This window comes from Scyliorhinus torazame, chromosome 16, assembly GCF_047496885.1.
Source record: "Scyliorhinus torazame isolate Kashiwa2021f chromosome 16, sScyTor2.1, whole genome shotgun sequence".
Taxonomy (NCBI): Eukaryota; Metazoa; Chordata; class Chondrichthyes; order Carcharhiniformes; family Scyliorhinidae; genus Scyliorhinus; species Scyliorhinus torazame.
The window spans coordinates 50,397,064-50,417,066 of NC_092722.1; the positions used below are offsets into that span (position 1 = coordinate 50,397,064).

General features: G+C 41.7%; 1 protein-coding gene across 1 annotated transcript in view; it reads left to right on the top strand.

Annotated features, from left to right (window-relative positions):
* The window catches only part of srm (spermidine synthase), a 42,842-nt gene extending 24,786 nt beyond the window's left edge, over window positions 1-18,056 (top strand). Inside the window, exons 3-8 of the mRNA XM_072478472.1 lie at window positions 1,640-1,732; window positions 4,534-4,687; window positions 8,844-8,927; window positions 10,284-10,429; window positions 11,966-12,088; window positions 13,130-18,056. Coding sequence (XP_072334573.1) covers window positions 1,640-1,732; window positions 4,534-4,687; window positions 8,844-8,927; window positions 10,284-10,429; window positions 11,966-12,088; window positions 13,130-13,147 — 618 coding nt within the window. The 3' untranslated portion in view covers window positions 13,148-18,056. The remainder of the gene's footprint in view (window positions 1-1,639; window positions 1,733-4,533; window positions 4,688-8,843; window positions 8,928-10,283; window positions 10,430-11,965; window positions 12,089-13,129) is intronic.
* The last annotated feature ends 1,947 nt before the right edge of the window (window positions 18,057-20,003 follow it).

The window sequence follows — 20,003 nt, forward strand, 5'->3', positions numbered from 1 at the left end:
CTGCGCTCTGGGATTTCCCTGTGCCCAGGGGCCACCCAGCGTGGAACCCTACTGTGTACACTATGTGGGTGAGCCCCATGAGCTCCGAGGTTTCCCTTTGTTTAGGGATCCTTCAAAGTGGCTGCTAACAGTGCCTATTTGTTCCACGTTACCGAGATTAACCTGCTGAAGTCAGTCTAGTGCCCCCCTTTGTCGTTTTGTTCCCCCCGTGGTTTGGTTTTGATTTTCTCCCGCCTTTCACCCCTCATCGCTGCCTCTCTTGTCGATCCAAGTCGTTCTTACGGATGAACCTGTCGGCCTCTGCAGCGGCAGTGAAATAATTTTCTTTGCCCTGATATATTACCCAGAGCCTGGCTAGGAATAGCATCCCGAATCTGACTTTGTTTTATTTAGGGCCGGCATGATTAAATTCTACCCTGCGCTTTGCCAAGTTTGCCTCATTGTCCCTCCCAGTTGCATACCTTATCTGTCTAGCCCAGTGAAGGATCCTTTCCTGGTACCTGTGCAGCTTGGCTATTATTGCTCTCTGCTACTACCCCGCTTTGGTCAGAGTGACCTGTGAGCCCTGTTAATCTCCGGCGGCTTGGGAAGCTGTCCCTACCCACCAGGTTGCCCAGCATTTGGGCCACGTAGGACCCTGCCTTCAATTGCCTCCGGCAGACCCACTATTCGGATGTTCTGCTTCCTCCGCGGATTCTCCTGATCCTTGATCAATCCTTTCGGGCTCCCCAGGTCGCCACCAACCTCTTGATCTCTGCCTCCAGAGCAACGATTCGGTCGCTCTGGTCCGTCAATGCCAATTCCAACTCTCGTATCGTGCTCCCTGGGTTTCCAGCATCTGTCCTATGTCATCGAGCCATCTGCGTGACGGCTCGTACCTCCGCCACCTGCTGCTTCTATCTCGGCCTTGATGTCATCCCTCGTTGTTTTCAGTTCTCTGCTTCCATCCATTGCCAAGAGTGGGGGAGGGGGAGAAGAGTTCGCTTTCCAAGTCGCCTGTCTCCCTCACTCGAGGGTGGCCGTGGACCCCTTGCCTCATGAGTCCACTGACCCGCTTGCTCGCTGCTCCTGTTCCTTTCCATAGTTCCTGATGTCCCTGTGGCCTCTTGAGCTGCTGCTGCCTGGCATTTTCGTCGTCCATGTTATCGTTGAGGGCGAGGGAATGTTTTAGTCTGGTTTTACGGGCTAAATTTCTATGCTCTATGCTATAACTAATTCTAATTTTATGCAGGGAAATGACACACGGCAAAAAAACATGCAGCATAAGGTAAATGTTCTAATACTTTGGTGGTGTTGGTTGAGGGTTAAGTTTTGATTTGGATAGAACACCCATGGGACGTTTCCACCTGATGTCAAGCTGACCCTTGCTTTTATCCGAAAAAGGCATCTGGATAGTGCAGCACTCCCTCCATTTTGCACTAGTGTCAGCATGATTATATTCACACATCCTGGAATTGGCCTTGAACGTATGACTTACCACTGAGCCAAGATGTTATGTAGACAAACAGCAGTCAATTTCAGGCAAGCTACTTTGCTGAAATTGCTATTGGTGTAAACTCATGGCAGCAAAAGGAATTTGCTGTGGAAATGCATGCTGAATTGAACTAAATTACTCTTGATTATTTTTTTAAAATTTCAGGTACTCATTATTGGAGGTGGTGATGGCGGTGTTCTGCGAGAAGTGATCAAACATTCTGCCGTAGAGTCTGTAGCACAATGTGAAATCGATGAGGTAATGAAAATGCAGGTTGACAAATTAAACAAGAAACTTTTTTCTTACACCTGGAATTACATAGTTTGCAGCACAAAAACAGGCCATTTGGCCCAATTAAAGCTGCATAAAAACTCCTCATCTCCCAATGCTCCTAACCCGATCAGCTTAACCTTCTATTTCTTTCTCCTCCGTGCTTATCTATTTTTCGCCTTGAAGACTCCTGTGCTATTTGCCTCAACTGCTTCCTGTGTTTGCAAATTCTTACCATTTGAGTAAATATGTGCAAAGTCATTGATTACTGTTGTAATTGTGTTCTGAAAAGAGCAACTTTTAAATGAAGCACCGTTAAGTGAATTAGAGCTCCCATTATAACCAAAGTAGGACCTTTCTGATCAGAAAAACAACACATCATTCCACGCAAGTGGAATTCCTGTATTGGTAAAGAAAACCACTTTTAAAAAGAAATACATTTGTGTGTGCTGTCTCATCTTTTCCTTACTCCTCCCACTCTGCCACATTATATTGTGATAAGGTGCACATAGCAAAGCTATTTCCACTAAATAGAATGAATATGCTGCCCCTTTTTACCTTCCTTCGGCTTGCCGCCTCTCCTGCTCCCCTGCTCTGTTGTTGCTTATCATGCTCTTGACTTCCCTCCCCTGAGGGCTCGTGAGAAGCAGGATGAGCAGCTTCAAGTTGCAGGGATAAGTAGTGAGGGGATGGGTTGGAGCAATGGATAGTTGGCAGCGACTGGTGGGTCAGGGAGCGGGGGAAGGTTGGCAGCGACTGGAGGGTCAGGGAGCAGGGGAAGCTACTCCAAATGGTCATGTGACCCAGTGCCAGACCTAGCACAAATCTATGTTCAAACAAAATTCCTAGTAGATCCTATTAACTGACTGACTTTAAAATGAGGACTTGCTGTATCTCCTCACTCTTGCATTTGGTGACTCTTGCATGTATGGCCTCTAGTTTTGGTTTCCCCTATAGTGGAAATAGCTTCCCTATGTGTACCTTATCACAATATAGTGTCCACATTGATAGAATGGGAGGAGTAATAAAAATATGAAGAGGCAGCATATTTACATATAGGAATTGATAAAGTATTACCACTTGCATGGTATAATGTGTTGTTTTTCTGATTGGAAACAGCCTTTACATTGGTTATAATAGGAACTCTAATTCACTTAACAGTGCTTTATTTAAAGTTACACTTTTTCGGGAAGATAAAACAGTAATCAAATTACTTACTGTACATATTTAGTGGTAAGTATTTGCAAACACAGGAAATGGTTGAGGCAAATAACGTAGATGCATTCAGGGGGAAAATAATTTTGCTTGAATTCCCCTTGCCCTGTGACTGTAGGCTGGGGTTAAATTTGCTACTGATCTGTGTCAGGCACCCATAGGGCACTGCCAGTGGTTTCTGTTTCAAATTGCAGACTGTGCCTGTTTGAGAAACATGCAAAACCGTAAACATGGACCTCTGCTTCATTGTATAAAATACACAGGAGATTCAATGGACCCCCAAGTAGATGTGTAATTCGACTTGGCATCACATTGGAATCTACCTCCATGATGTGTCAAGCCCGAACAATATTTGACTGGCTCCTTATGACTGAACAGTTCAAGTGGAATTTACCCCCTGGTTATCCAGGGATGTTTTAATGAATTTGAAAGGATGATCATCAGAGCCTACCTGCAAGTACGCTTGTATTTAAAATGGATATTGAAATATTTTAGTGTGACAAAACACGAGGTGAACACTTTATATTCCTCATGAAATGACCACGATCTACTTGCTACTCGTGATATCTGGTCTTCTCACTTTTGGATTTAAATCTTGGTGATGTTCAACATAACGTTGTGTTCCATAAAGCATTTTACAAAATAAAATGCACGGTGAATTTTTGGTTTTTAATACTTAACATTATTATTCTACACTGCTAGGTTAGACTAAGTAGAGAAGATGTTATAAAGAAGACAAAACAACATTATATAGTACATAAGAATATATACATTCTACCTCTGGGGCTGGAATTGCAGGTTTCTTCTACCTGGTCACTTCTATCACATGACCTGAGGTTTATCAGAGCAGGATGTGGCATATACATGCAGCACAGACTATAGTTTGCAAGGCTGCTGTGCCCTATGAATCTTTCTTTCTATTTTCTAGTTCATTTCTATGTGAAGGATGAGCTGCTTTGAATGGAGATTCCTACTGTAGATCTGACTTAAAAAATAAAAAAAAATTTAGATTACCCAATTATTGTTTCTCAATTAAGGAGCAATTTGACATGGCCAATCCACCACATCTTTTTTGGGTGGTGGGGGTGAGACCCATGCAGACACTGGGAGAATGTGCAAACTCCACACGGACAGTAACCCAGGGTCAGGATCAAACCCGGATCCCTGGCACTATGCGGCAGCAGTACTAACCACTGCACCACCGTGCTGACCAATCTGACATTTAATTTGACAATTTCTGATATGCCAAGCTATTAATATTCAGCTCTTGCCTTGCTGTCCATTCTGTATTCCTTGTGGCCATCAAGGTATTGAATTCTAGTGAGGGGAAATTAAATTCCCTTTCCAGCATAAGTGTTTACATGTGTACCCAGATTGATAACGTGATACCAACCTCAGTTGTTCTTCACATAAGACCTTTTAATAAACTGAGAATATTCATCCCATTAAGCCTGGCCCAGCCCGTTCCTCACCCTGACTTTTATTTTCCCATTACTATTCAGATCACTAAATGAACACATTACCACTGTGGTGCACACCTGAGTAACTTGGATTTTTTTATTTTAACTCTTTAGGATGTAATAAAGGTTTCTAAACAGTACCTTCCTGGTATGGCAGTGGGTTTCTCAAGCCCAAAGCTGAAACTCCATGTCGGTGATGGCTTTGAGTTCATGAAAGTAAACCAGGATGCATTTGATGTAATTATCACTGATTCCTCAGATCCAGTAGGTACGAATTCTGCTGAAGAGTTCAATTGGTAACGAGTGATGGTAACTGGCTACTGGACTCTTCCAGCTGTCTTTTGAAAACATCTCCACCTAGTCATCTACTGTAATCTTGTACGCTTGATTTAAAGGGTAAATGGACATTTTGTTAATGATAAGAATAGTTAATCATGAAATATTCCTATACTTATTGTACTGTCTCCTACTTGCTCCTAAACTGTGCCTAGTTGACTTGTTTGAAAGAAACTTCATTTTACATTTGATTACAAACTTTGCAGGTTTGGATCGTAAACTATTTGGAAAGATAGATTCAGAAGTTACTTCAAACAAAACCACGAGTAGAACAAACCAAATTGGGACTGATGCTCAAAAGTTGTTCTTCAGACAGTGATCAACATATGAAATAGACTTCTGGATTGTGTGGTGCTGGCCTTCCTATGGGTTCAACTAATGTGTCAAATGGCCTTGGCTGTATTTGGTGAATGTAGTGGCAGATGGACGACAGCACTTTGTTTGGCTCCCAAGCAGGGTTAAATTTGCTTCTGATCAACCAACATCATTTTCTTTTTAAAATTTAAAAAAAATTTGTTTTAATTTTTCCAATTTAAAAAAAAAAAAAGAAGAAGCCTGGAACACATTGTTCTGACTAGCAGGCTGGATGGAGTACAATGCTTGAAGGGACATATAAAATAAACGGGAACAAAAGGGAAATCAAAAGCAATAACTCTATTAGTTACTCCACACGGACAGTGACCCAGAGCCGGGATCGAACCTGGGGCCTCAGCGCCGTGAGGCTGCAGTGCTAACCCACTGTGCCACTGTGCTGCCCCCTGTGTTCCAGGTTTTGTATTATGGAGAGGCAAAAACTTGTCTGTGCCGGGTGAATTTAAAGAACCAGCTTTGGAAGAAGTTCATTCGCAGGAGAATATTCTGGCTGACAACAGTCAGTGGGCATTACCCATGCAAAGTAAATTGATGGGGCAGGGGCAGGCGCAGGAAGTTTATGCTTCCTTGTCGGGGTGGGGAGGGGCGGGGGGGTGGGTGGGGGTCGAAGACCAAAGGATTATGACTGCTAGGCAAGCAACAATAATGGCTGACTATGAGTTGATCCATAAATTTTGTTCCATCACCCCCATAATTTTGAACAGAAGTAGGCGAGGAAGGAAGGCAGGTAGCCAAGGTAGGGAATGCTCAGATCTTGGAAGGAAGGTACTGAAGGTGGAGGTGAAGGCCTAAATGTTGCCATTGCAATTAAGTCGGACTCGTTCAGCATGTTGAAAGTTGCGAGGAAAGCCCATGGGACTCATTGGGATTCATCAGGAGGATACTGAAAAGGGAACAGAACTGAATACTCCAGGACAGACTGTTGCCCTAACTAGAACCAGGATAGAACATAGAACATAGAATGATACAGCGCAGTACAGGCCCTTCGGCCCACGATGTTGCACCGACATGGGAAGTCAAAAAACAAATGCCATCTAACCTACACTATGCCATTATCATCCATATGCTTATCCAATAAACTTTTAAAAGCCCTCAATGCTGGTGAGTTCACTACTGTTGCAGGTAGGGCATTCCACGGCCTCACTACTCTTTGGTAAAGAACCTACCTCTGACCTCTGTCCTATATCTATTACCCCTCAGTTTAAGGCTATGTCCCCTCGTGCTAGCCATTTCCATCCGCAGGAGAAGGCTCTCACTGTCCACCCTATCTAACCCCCTGATCATTTTTTATGCCTCTATTAAGTCTCCTCTTAACCTTCTTCTCTCTAACGAAAACAACCTCAAGTCCATCAGCCTTTCCTCATAAGATTTTCCCTCCATACCAGGCAACATCCTGGTAAATCTCCTCTGCACCCGCTCCAAAGCTTCCACGTCCTTCCTATAATGCGGTGACCAGAACTGTACGCAATACTCCAAATGCGGCCGTACCAGGGTTTTGTACAGCTGCAACATGACCTCATGACTCCGGAACTCAATCCCTCTACCAATAAAGGCCAACACTCCATAGGCCGTCTTCACAACCCTATCAACCTGGATGGCAACTTTCAGGGATCTATGTACATGGACACCTAGATCCCTCTGCTCATCCACACTTCCAAGAACTTTACCATTAGCCAAATATTCCGCATTCCTGTTATTCCTTCCAAAGTGAATCACCTCACACTTCTCTACATTAAACTCCATTTGCCACCTCTCAGCCCAGCTCTGCAGCTTATTTATGTCCCTCTGTAGCCTGCTACATCCTTCCGCACTGTCGACAACACCACCGACTTTAGTGTCGTCTGCAAATTTACTCACCCACCCTTCTGCGCCCTCCTCTAGGTCATTGATAAAAATGACAAACAGCAACGGCCCCAGAACAGATCCTTGTGGTACGCCACTTGTAACGGAACTCCATTCTGAACATTTCCCATCAACCACCACCCTCTGTCTTCTTTCAGCTAGCCAATTTCTGATCCACATCTCTAAATCACCCTCAATCCCCAGCCTCTGTATTTTCTGCAATAGCCTACCGTGGGGAACCTTATCAAACGCTTTACTGAAATCCATATACACCACATCAACTGCTCTACCCTCGTCTACCTGTTCAGTCACCTTCTCAAAGAACTCTATAAGGTTTGTGAGGCATGACCTACCCTTCACCAAGCCATGCTGACTATCCCTAATCATATTATTCCTATCTAGATGATTATAAATCTTGTCTCTTATAATCCCCTCCAAGACTTTACCCACAACAGACGTGAGGCTCACCGGTCTATAGTTGCCGGGGTTGTCTCTACTCCCCTTTTTGAACAAAGGGACCACATTTGCTATCCTCCAGTCCTCTGGCACTATTCCTGTAGCCAATGATGACATAAAAGTCAAAGCCAAAGGCCCAGCAATCTTCCCTGGCTTCCCAGAGAATCCTAGGATAAATCCCATCAGGCCCCGGGGACTTATCTATTTTCAGCCTGTCCAGAATTGCCAACACTTCTTCCCTACGTACCTCAATGCCATCTATTCTAATAGCCTGGGTCTCAGCATTCTTCTCCACAACATTATCTTTTTCCTGAGTGAATACTGACGAAAAATATTCATTTAGTATCTCGCCTATCTCTTCAGACTCCACACACAACTTCCCATCCCTGTCCTTGACTGGCCCTACTCTTACCCTAGTCATTCTTTTATTCCTGACATACCTATAGAAAGCTTTTGGGTTTTCCTTAATCCTACCTGCCAAATACTTCTCATGCCCCCTCCTTGCTCGTCTTGGCTCTCTCCAGGATACTGGAGGTAAACACTGCTATGGGAGCAGGTGTGGTGAATGAGATAGATGAGAGATATGAAGAGTTTTTTCCAGTGGGGGGAGAGGGAAAGAGAAGCGAGCGGGAGAAGAGGTCACCTCATTTTCATCAAATGATGTAGCCAAGCCCCTAACTATTTTAAGGAGTGGAGATTCTATCCCAGTTCCATTTAAACTTTTGTTTCATAGGAAATTTGTACCTTTCACATGTGCCGTCTCGGTTAAGTGGGGCTGAATTTATCTGTGCACTAGCCCATGGGATCGTGACATAACTTAGTAATTTACAAGTGTCAAGGTAGAGTATTCTGAACTAAATTAATCTTGTTTTGCATTGCTACACTGCATTTATGTCACCAGTTCCTGAGGCTGCTTGGCAAAGCCTGTTTGTCGTAAGACTTCTAGGCTCTGCCTTTGGTGATTCCCAAATGTTCTACATTTGCCTTGTATACCTGTTCTTCAGGGACTGGCGGTACTTGGCATGTAAATCTTGTAAAAGCTGCTTAATAGGAGGGTTAAACACTCGTGTTCACTGGCCTTCCAGTTGTACTGTAAATATAAAAAATACAAGTGATGTTGGTATGTGAAGCTGCTAACATCTTAATAACATCTGAATTGTGATTGAGGCTATAATTTATTTTCTATAACCTGCACCCTCAGCCTGTCAATTTGACTGTCCAGCAGTTTGACACCCAGAATTGTAAACCTGGGGAGAAATCCAAAAAGTAATTGTGAGGTGGAGGAGCTCTTTCATTAGTTCTATTTCGTACAACACAACCTGCTAATCTAATATTCTCTCATTTGTGTCCTTTCCCTCTCTCTTTTGCACCTCATTGCTCCTCTCCTTGTTCCTGCCCTCCTTGTGTCCAATACCAAGGGCCAGCTGAGAGTTTGTTTCAAGAGTCTTACTACCAGCTGATGAAGAATGCTCTGCGTGAAGATGGGATCCTTGGTGCACAAGGTAGGCAGTTTAACCCCCAATATTGTTTGAGATGATTTCTCCATTTATAATGTCCAGGATCCCAAATGCTTTATTAACCTATCTCTATGTGCTCTGCCACCTTTAACAATTAGTACCCACATTGCCTCAGTTCCACCTCTCCTCTTTCCCCCCCCCCCCCCGCCTTTAGAATTGTACCCTCTTTTTATATTGCCACTTCTTATTTTTCTATCAGAATGTATCACTTCAGACATGCTTTAAATTGCATTTGCCACATGTCTGCCCATATTTTTTAAAATCGCATTCAATTTAAGAAATCTTTAATAAACCAATTACCCCTTTAACGGCTTCAAGGTAGTTTCTCTCCTAGCAATATTTTTTAAAAATAATTTATTCACCCTATTTCATAATAATCTCCTCCACCTTTTTCTACAAGCTCTGTCCCTTAAACTGAACCACCTGTCTGATCAAAGCAACATTTTGATTCATCAGCTTCATTTCAAATTCTCACATTTGACGTCCCTTGTGTCCTGCCAACACTTTCCAAATCTCTAATATTGAGGTTTTTTGACAAACCCATACATTTGTAATACACCGCAGTAGTTGTGACACCGCAGTAGTTATGACATATTTCTTTGTGCTACAAGATATGAAGTGAAGGGTTTTTTGACAAACCCATACATTTGTAATACACTGCAGTAGTTGTGACACCGCAGTAGTTATGACATATTTCTTTGTGCTACAAGATATGAAGTGAAGGGTTTTTGACAAACCCATACATTTGTAATACACCGCAGTAGTTATGACCTATTTCTTTGTGCTACAGGATATGAAGTGAAGGCTTTGCTTGGCTGTTCCTTAAAGTCCTCACCATGAAGTACATTGTTTTCTCCATACTGCCTGTTAAATCAAGGAAATGAGCCAGGTTGATCTCTTTGAACAAAGACACTATCTGATCTGTTGCATGGGGGGGGCGGGGGGGGTGGGGGTGGGGGGTGGGGAAATCCAATTTTGTTAGAAGCCTAGATGGTAGGCATTCATGGTTTTTAGTGTTTACTTAGAAATGAAGTTGAGGGTAATCTGCTATTCAATATTTAATGAGCCATTCAAATTGGGAAGTTTCAAGTTTGATCTGATCGCCAATTTCTGATGAGGGTTCAGTGACCCAGAACTAGTGGAAAAACACCAAACTGGGTTACTGCTTTTATAATCTGCTTCATGCTCCTTTGAAATAAAGCCAGATATCTGGCCCATCTCTGTGATTAAAACAAAAATAAGGGATATAAATTTGGAGCAGAGAAAGTTTTACAAGTTGACACGTATTTCTTTTAAGAAACAAGACGCCTGGACATGCTGATCTAACTGTGATTTCTGCAGGTGAATGTCAGTGGCTGCACCTCGAACTCATAAAGGAGATGCGGAGGTTCTGTAAATCCTTGTTTCCTGTAGTTGAATATGCTTACAGCACAATCCCCACGTACCCCAGTGGACAGATCGGCTTTATGCTGTGCAGTAAAAATCCAGTGAGTCAAGTGCCCTTCAGTTAATTTTGTTCCCAGTTTTGAATTCTAGGTTGTTTTACCTGCTCTGAGCAGGCAAGTGTGTGAAGTGAATAATAAAAACAGAAAATACTGGAATTACTCGCAGGTCATGTGAATTCTCTTGAAAAAGAAATCAAGTAAATGTTTCGGGTTGATAAATGAAAGTGCAGTCACTGGGGGAGGCGGGGTGTGGGGAGTTGGGGAGACTAAATAACAAAGAATGATGTTGCTGCAAGGTAAAAGTACGTAGTAGCAAAGTGGTTAGCACTGCTCCCTCACTGCTCCGGGTGCTCCGGTTTCTTCCCACAGTCCAAAGATATGCAGGTTAGGTGTATTGGCCATGCTAAAATTGTCCCTCAGTACTGAAATATGTGCAGGTTAGGTGGGGTTACAGGGATAGGGCCAGAGAGTGGGCCTAAGTAGGATACCCATTCAGATGTGTGGTGCAGACACAATGAGCTGAATGGCCTCCTTCTGCACTAGGGATTCCATGACATACAGGGTGATGGAACAAGGAAAGAAACAAAAGATGGATCTAGAGGAGCTGCAAATGGCAGCAATAGAAACCTTTTAACAGCACGAAGAATGGGAGCAGTGGTTATGTTTTGAAATTGTTGAGCTGAATCGGGAATGCTGTAAAGTTTGAAAGATGTAGTGATTTCCTTGAGCTTATGCTTGAGCCTCTTTTGGAACAGGTGTAGGAGGCCAAGGACTGAAGAGTGGGATGAAGAATTGAAATGACAGGCAACCTAAATTGGGGAACACCTCCATTCGGTCTGCAAGCATGATCCCAGGCATCATTTAATCACTGCCATTTAATCTCTCCTGCCTTTACTTTTTTTTTTGTTCCTTCTATTCTCCCCTGCCTGTGATTGCATAAATCCTATTATTTTTACCAGCTCTGGTGAAAGGCCCTCTACCTGAAACTTTGGCTTATTTCTGGATTTCCAGCATCTGCAGCACTTTACCTTCGTGAAGTCAATAAATAAGTTCAAACACTGTGTTGTTCATTAACTGAGAGCTGGCCAATTATTCCTGACATGCAGATGTTCCACTAATTGTATTAAAGAACCAGCACTAACAATTTTTGCCTTACTAAGAAAAACAGATTGAGCTGGCCACAGCACCTTCATTAATGTCTCAAAGTATTTTTGGAGGCACAATATCGGTGAGGGCCCAGATTTCCATTTGGTGCTGCTTGTCAGTAGGTTTTAAATTTTTATGCCCCTGAGGTTTTTGACAATGGGCCTGTGCAGACTTTCTCTGACATTATGCACCTGTTCTGAAGTCCTGTGTAAATGAATGTGTTTGGCGTTGGAGAACTTGCAGTCTTGGAAATGAAACAGAATGGTTAGTTGACCAATTGCCTGTTTCACAGGGAAGGTTGTTTACTGTGCAAAGTTGCACTTTGCAGCTGTTCAAAATGTACATGCACCTTATGTAAGCATTCCTCTTGATATAAAATCTTTGACCATGGTTTATTGTTGGTGAAACCCTGCTGATTGGATTACCTTATAGAAAACTAGTTTTCGTGAGCCAGTGAGACAACTGTCAGCAGTGGAAGTGGACAGAATGCAGCTGAAATACTACAATGCCGATATGCATCGGGCAGCATTTGTTCTGCCAGAGTTTGCCAGAAAGGTAATCTAATAAAATCAGTTTAATTCTGCGAATCTTGAAGTTTTGAATGATTTTGCTTTAGCATATTTTCTTTCCTTCCATGGCCTGGACACTTTCCTCACCCCTGCTGCTGAGACCCTAAGTTCTTGGCGTCTGCAATATTAAACTTCTGCCCACTATTTTTCCAACTCTGCCCTGAATTGCAGAGGTGATGATTAAATTGAGATTGTTACCTGTTCTGATGCTTCAGGTGGCAGCTTAGAAATCCCATGGCAATATTTTAAACAGCAGACTTTCTGATTAGTCACCGATGTTTGCAGGATTAAAAAAAAAAATAATTAGTTCTTGGGATGATGGCATTGCTGGCAGGGCCAGCATTTGTTGCCCATCCCTAATTGAACTGAGAGGCTTGCTCAACCATTTCAGTTTAGAGTCAACTGCATCGTTGCGTGGGCCTGGAGTCATGTGTAGGCCAGACCAGTAAGGGCAGAAGATTTCCTTTCCTGAAGGACATTAGTGAACCAGATAGGTTTTACAGCAATCGGCAATGGTTTCATGGTCATATTAGACTTTTAATTCCAGATTTTTAGTGAATTTGCCATGGTGGGATTCAAACCCACAGAGCATTACCCTGGGTCTCTGAATTAAAAGTCCAGTGAGAATGCCACTGCCTCCCCAATTGTTCTGTTGCCGAGCCACAGCAAGTTCTGCCATTCTTGTGCCAAATACTTTGGTGTTTCAATTTATGCAAATTTGTTCAGGTCAATTTTTATGCTACAATGACTGAACCAATTGCACGCCCATTCAGGAAATTGTGATTCCATCAGTTTTTCAAACACATTTGTGACCAAAATGGAAATTGTCTTGCAAAGGGGCTGCTATCTGATATAACCACCAAAATTTTGTGGGAACCAAGCTTTCCTTGCATGAGATTCCTGGAATTTCACTCTAGGCTCGGGTTACATTCTGCACGCCTAATCGTTATAAATAACTTTTGTTTCTGAAAATGAGTTCTTGCAGTAGAAACAAATGTTTTCTTTTCTTCCCCCTTTAATCTTGCAGGCACTCAATGATGCATAAAACCAATTCCATTGCTCTGTGTTCGCTGCCTTCAATACTGGAAAACGTTTTTTTACAAATTCCATTGTCTGTTTATAATGGACCTGTCATGTACTGCACTGCAAATTAACCCTTTCCTGTCTTCAAAGAGGAAACTTGTCATTCAACGACCCAGAAAGTCCAGAAATGAAAGACCATGTTTCAGAAAGAGAGGTCATGGCCTTGTGATTTCCCCCTGGATTGTTGGGTGATCGCTGATTCTTAAGGAGTTGGTCAGGTGTGCAGCGGACCTCCAGACCTTGTCAGGTCAGCTGACTAACCAGTAACCTCCATTTATAGACAACTGCACGTGGCTGAAGGCGTGGACCGCTGAGGCCTTAACCCATGATGGTCCCAGACTGAAAAGGGTTAAACGGTTTTAAGAAAATACTAATAAAATGCAACCAGATAACGTTTGGAACTTGTGTGAACATTTTGACATCAAGTACTTTCAACTGAGACAAAGAAACCAACAAATCCTGATTGATTTATGTCCAAACAGCATGTTTAATCTTTAAAGTGTGATGCTCTCTTCGGTAGGATTCATTACAATTGTGTTGGAGTAGCAACTCTCAAGTTAGCTCAGTGTGTAGTGGATTGCAGTGCCCTTTCCCTTTCCAACTCCTATATGATCATATTTTCTTTCCCCTTTACCCTTGAGTATTTGCTTTTCATTCTTCTTTTTCCTTATGCACTGTCTTTTCTTTCCGCCCCCCCCACCCTCTTTTTCCTCTGTCGCCGTGCCTGTCCAGTTGTATATTTCTCTCTTCCCCTCTCCAGTCTTGGATGTTTTCAAATAATTGCAAACCAGCTAAATGAAAAGTGACTTTTATCTGTAATACTTGCCTTGTTTAATAACTTACTGATGATTCTGAAGGGGCTTGACAGGGCGGTCACTGAGGTTACTTCTGACTGGGAATCTAGAACACTGAGTCACAGTCTTGGCGGGGGGCGGGGTGGGGGGGGGGGGGGGGGGAGGAGAATGGGATCATCGTTTAGGACTGAGATGAGGAGAAATTTCTCCACTCAAAAGGATTATATATATATTTTGGAATGTGCCATCACCTGACTTTCTTCAAGGCTAGGATCGACAGATGTTTGGTGACCCATGGAATCTAGGGATATGGGGAGTAGGAAGGAAAATCAGATCGGCCATAATCGGATTGAATGGCAGAACAGACTTGAGGGGCTGTATGGTCCACACTCCCATTCCTTTCTGTAACTGAGCAAACAGAATCTTTTCCTGGTCGTGACTGTTCAATTCGTCGCAACCCAGTATTTCACACTGAAAAAGGACAAGCGAGCTTTAACTGGAAAAACTGAAGGCACGCATGTTTATGAAAAGTTGGTTGATGAAATATTGAGGTGGAAAAAGGCTATGGTGGAAGGGAGCTAATAAATGGCAATCCTGAAAAGATGCCATGGCACTAGAAGATCATACTCTGGACAACTGTGAAACTTTTCCTGTAAAGGCAAGCAAATTCCAGCAATTGATCTTTGAAATCATAACCTTCAGATGGTTCAGTTTCTCAAACTTGTATTTAAAAGGACTTGTAGTTTCTTGAAGATTTAAATCTTGGTCCCTGTTAATTGCATATCCTCCTGAGGGGAGGAACGTCCCAAGGAATTAAAAAAAATTATTACCCAAATCTGATTTGCTTCTCCCAAGGCCTGTCAGCCATCGATCAGCTCTCCATGATTATTGCTACCCTATCCCATTGCTTTCAATAGAGTACTTGTTTTCAGTGTTTGGAGTGAGGAAGGTGACTGATTTCCTTGAGTCCTCAGATCGAAGTTTTTTTAAAGTAATGATTTACATACTCTTCTCCTCCTCCTTCCCCCCCCCCCCACCCCCTCTCCATCATTTCACCTTTAAAGATTAGCCCTGATATGTTGGGCGGGATTTACCGAACACCCCTCTGCATGCCTTTCGGTGGCGGAGGTGGCCCGCCAGCGGGATCTACCAGTCCCACTGTTGTCAACAGGATTTCCCAACAGCACCTGGTAAATCAGTGTGCTACCGCCGGCATGAACAGCCAGTAAACCCAGCCCGTTGTGCCATTCGCAGTTTTTGTGCCATAATCCAATGGACGCTCAAATGAAGGCCACTAGTTTCATGAAAAAATTGAATACGATTCTCAATGCACTAGTAGAGATTTTGATGCAGTAAAATGGAATTAACTCATTGGGACCATTGATTTACAGTCACTGTTGCAGCCACCTTGTTCATGGTTCCATTTCCATGGAAAAACATGTAGTCAAAGCTCAGCATAAAATCTCCGAATGTAAAACAAAACAAACAATGAAATTTAACCTACTCAGTAAATTAGTGACCAGCACGCAAGTATGCTGTCCAAAATCGTAACTGCTCAACTTGTTTTTTTTAACCTGATTATATGTGGGGGGTGCCTGTGTTATCTAAGTTAATGGTTTTAAAACGCAAACCTGTACTTTAAACATTGTTTGCACTTGCGCAATTAACAGCAATGCTGGTCCAAGATGTTGAGCGATTTCCTCTGAACCAAGTTAGTTTACAGTGAACCTTTTTGGTGTGATTCCAAATGGTAGACCGATGACACCATGTGTTCTAATAAGTGGAAGTAACTACATGTCATAATTTAATTTACAAGTATTTCCAGTAGAGCCTGATGCATTTGCAGATTTCAAGACACTATTCGATCATAAGACTGGGAAATGATCACTGCTCTGAAATGGGGCGAACTGAATTTGGCATCAAGGATCTGTCATGTAGGAATGTTCTACTTGTTCTACTTCTATCTACTTTTTTATTCAAAGTAGCTTGGTTTTAACTAATTTAATTGTCCATTTCTAATTGTATGATTTAAATTATTGTATTCTAGAATTATCATACTTGCAGGATTATCATTAAAAATCAGTGGGCAGTGTATGATGAAATGACCATTATTTATTTTATCTGTTGGAATATAATTATCATGTGCAATTTCAAGAAATATTTGAGTTTAGGGTGAGGGTGGGGGCGGTGGGGGGCTCTCAAAGTAGAATTGGGAATTCTTCATGGTTTGTTGCATATAAACTGTAGCAAGACAACTGCTTCACTTTTGGGACGTGGGTTTAAATCCACAGACGTCTGAAGTTCTCATGTACCACAATATCTCAATACCTTCAAACCTCAAATGAAACTAGTTTTGGCAGCCTCAACCTAGTTATCACTGCACATCCTGTATAAGATTTAACACTGAAATACCAGCCTTGCTCAAGGTGTGGCAAATGGCAAACATGTTTGGGTGATCTTGTTAAAGAGACTTCCGCAGGGCATTTACTGTGGTAAAGTATCTGATCTGGGAAATGCTAGATTGTGACGGTGCCTGAAATGGGGAAAGTATTCCTGCCCATGAGTGCACTCCCTTCACCTTGAACACAATTCACCTTAAAAGAGAAATCTGCTTGTCATTGTTTTTTGGGGTTCGTTTTGTAAAGCTTCAACTATGGCAATATGTAGCGGTTAATCTCCGATCACCAGCAGGAGTGTAGCCTAGGCTCCGGATATACCTTTTTTAAGTGTTAAAATTAACCCATTGGAAATAGAAAATGTATAATATATATTTGAATATAAAACTAGTGTACAACCCACACTATAATCACCAGATGCTGTTAACATTTTCTTTTAGTTGAGATGATATCACATCTTGTTGATTGCATTTGGTACTAAGAATTCTGTCTCGCTTATGGCCCAATAGTTTTAAAGGTCTCTTAGCACAGCTATAGCTTGTTTTTTAATTTATATCCTGTTTTTGCTCTCTTGCCCTGTAGATGAATTAATTCTTCACCAGTTTGTTGAGCCTGGGCATATAAAATTTAAATGGTTTTTCCAATTTCTGACAGTATGAGGGGATGGGGAGCGGGAGCTGTAAATCTGAAACTGATAATATAGCTGTGCATCAACCTCTATAGAGGAAAAAGACAGGATAACATTTTGGAGTACTTATGGAGGACACTGTCTGAAGGGTTAATTTGTCTTTTTGCTCCACAGATGCTGACTAATGTGTGAAATTTTCCAGTATATGTATTTTTGATACTATTGATGGAGAACAATTAAAATTCCTGCAAAGCATCTGGATTCTTAAAGATGCTTCCTAATTTCTAGTTACTGTTTTGGCTTCAATGGTTCTACAGCTCATTCTGGTTGTACAAGTAGCTGCTGTATAGAGGGTGTGAAATTCCTGCATGTAGAGTGACATCTAACATGGGATTTTATTGTACTTGCTTACTGTTTGGATAACTGACTTTATGAAGGTTTGGATCTTTAAAATTTGCAACTGACATTTGCCGTCTAATCCATCAGCTTTTTTGTTCCTTGAGTTGGGAACAAAGCTTTGGTCCCCCTTTATTCAGTCATGAGCATGACTTGACATCGCCAATGGGTTCAAAACTATGAAAAGATTCCCTCTGTTGCACTGGAGTAAGAACATCAGAAACTCACTTACAAGGAATGGATTTACAAGGTCATTGTACATCCAATGTTGGTGAAATCATATTTGAATAACTTCCAATCACCATGGCGTGGGAAGTGGTGGGCAATTTGGGTGATCTTGTTAAAGAGACTACACTGGCCATTTACTATGGTAAAGTATCTGATCTGGGAATTTTTTGAAACTTTATTGTGTTTATACAAAACATGACCATATTTACCCTTTTAGTTCTCAAATCCATTTTAAAATATGCTGGGAAACCACTAGCAGCGACGTCTTGCCACAAAGCTCATTAGGTTGTCATCTAATTTGGGATTTTGTGCTGTATCATAATGTAGTGTTTCATTATTTATTCAAATTGACTTTGTATAAATCTGCACATTTTTAATGCTACAGACATTAATACTAATGTTCATGAAAAATAAAATGTTAAATACTCAGCTTTTTCTAATTTAGAATAACTTTGTTCATGTGCAACTTAAATCTGCTATTCTCCAAGATAACTTTGCTCGGATTACTGGTTCCTGAGGCGGCTTCCAAACGTGGTGGGGGGTTGGTTCCTAAAGGTATTGACACACTCCCAGGAACACTTTTCCCACCCACCCACACGCAACAGATTTCTAGGATTATCCTGTTTTAAATTAGATTATTTGTTACTTTTTCTCGTGCATTTCACCTGCATACAGATTCAGTCCCCTTCCAGAAGCCTGAGAACCTGGGGTCATTTTGATCACTTGGTTGACTTTGATCTTTTTGGAGACATCCATAATTTCTTTAAATTTAGAGTACCCAATTCATTTTTTCCAATTAAGGGACAGTTTTAGCGTGGCCGATCCACCTATCCTGCACATCTTTGGGTTGGGGGTGAAACCCACATAAACATGGAAAGAATGTGCAAACGCCACATGGACAGTGACCCAGAGCTGGGATCAAACCTGGGACATCTGTGCTGTGAGGCAGCTGTGCTAACCACTATGCCACCCTGCTGCCCTGACATACATAATTTCTAATGAAGAAAGATTGTATTTCTATGAAAAAGCCCATTTCATGACTTCAGAGAATCTTAAAGTGCTTTACAGCCAAAAGCCAATGAATTACTTTTAAGAAGCATAGTCACTGTTTCAATACCATCAGCATTACAATTATGCTTATGTTTATACCAAGCAATGATTGCTGAATTTAGCATAATTAACACTGAAGTTGAAAAATCTGTTCTTTACAGCATGGATAAATAAATTGTATTTGGACAGAAAATTATGATTTGACTGTATAAATGTTTGTGCCTAATTATGGTACTTGTTAAATATACCAAGAAGCTAATCATTGTAATGGATTTTATTGTCTAGAGTTGATCCAAACATTGAATTGTTTGCTGCTACTCCTGGCTTTTGGGTTCAGACCTAGGGTCAAAATCCTGGGATCCCCTCCCTAACAGGACTGTGGGTAGATCTACATCACCGAGACTGCAGCAGTTCAGGAAGGCAGCTCATACCACCTTATCATGGGCAATAAATGCTGGCCTTGTTAGTACCACCCACATCCCATAAATTAATTTTAAAAACCTTTGCTATCTTGCATAAAATCTGAATCTTGAGAATGTTTGGATGCTCAAGATAAACAAATGTTAATTCAAATTGTGCTAGAAAAAAATGCATTAATCCTCTGAAGAGCTCATAAAACTTAAAATGATAGCACACTTGTCAAAATTACCACGCTGGCATTCAGAAACCTTTTCAAAAATAATCCTGAGGAGCTCATGAAATTAGCAATTAAAACATTTGCGCTGAATCCATTAGTGGGAGTTGAAGTTTATTCAATTCTCCCTAATCTTCAACTGGACAGCAAAAGACTCCAGAGTTGAATACATAGAAATAGTGTAATAAATGGCCATCTACTGCACTGCTTCAAATGCTGAATTGATAGTTGCTGAATTGATGGTTGCCCTATCAGCAAAAATCTTATGCATCCATTGATCCATTGCCCCTTGGTGTCCAAAAAGGTTAGGTGGGGTTACGGGGATCGGGTGGAGGTATGGGCTTAGGTAGGGTGCTCTTTCCAAGGGCCAGTGCAGACTTGATGGGCCGAATGGCCTCCTTCTGCACTGTAAATTCTATGATTATATGATTATATGATACTATGATTGCTTCAAAGGTTCGGCAGTTGCCTGGGTTGTGAATCAGTTAAAAGATCAAAACACAGGTCCAATTGAAACTGTAAAATGAAGTCTGTAGAATGCATCTCTGAATGCAGAAGCCCACTTTATCAAGCGGGTAATGTATTCTAATGCATCTGAAAACTTTTCTGCTTTCACAATACTGGTCAATTTAATCATTTACTTTTTCTAAGCAAAACTTCCAACAAAAAACACTTTTTAACAATTACATTCT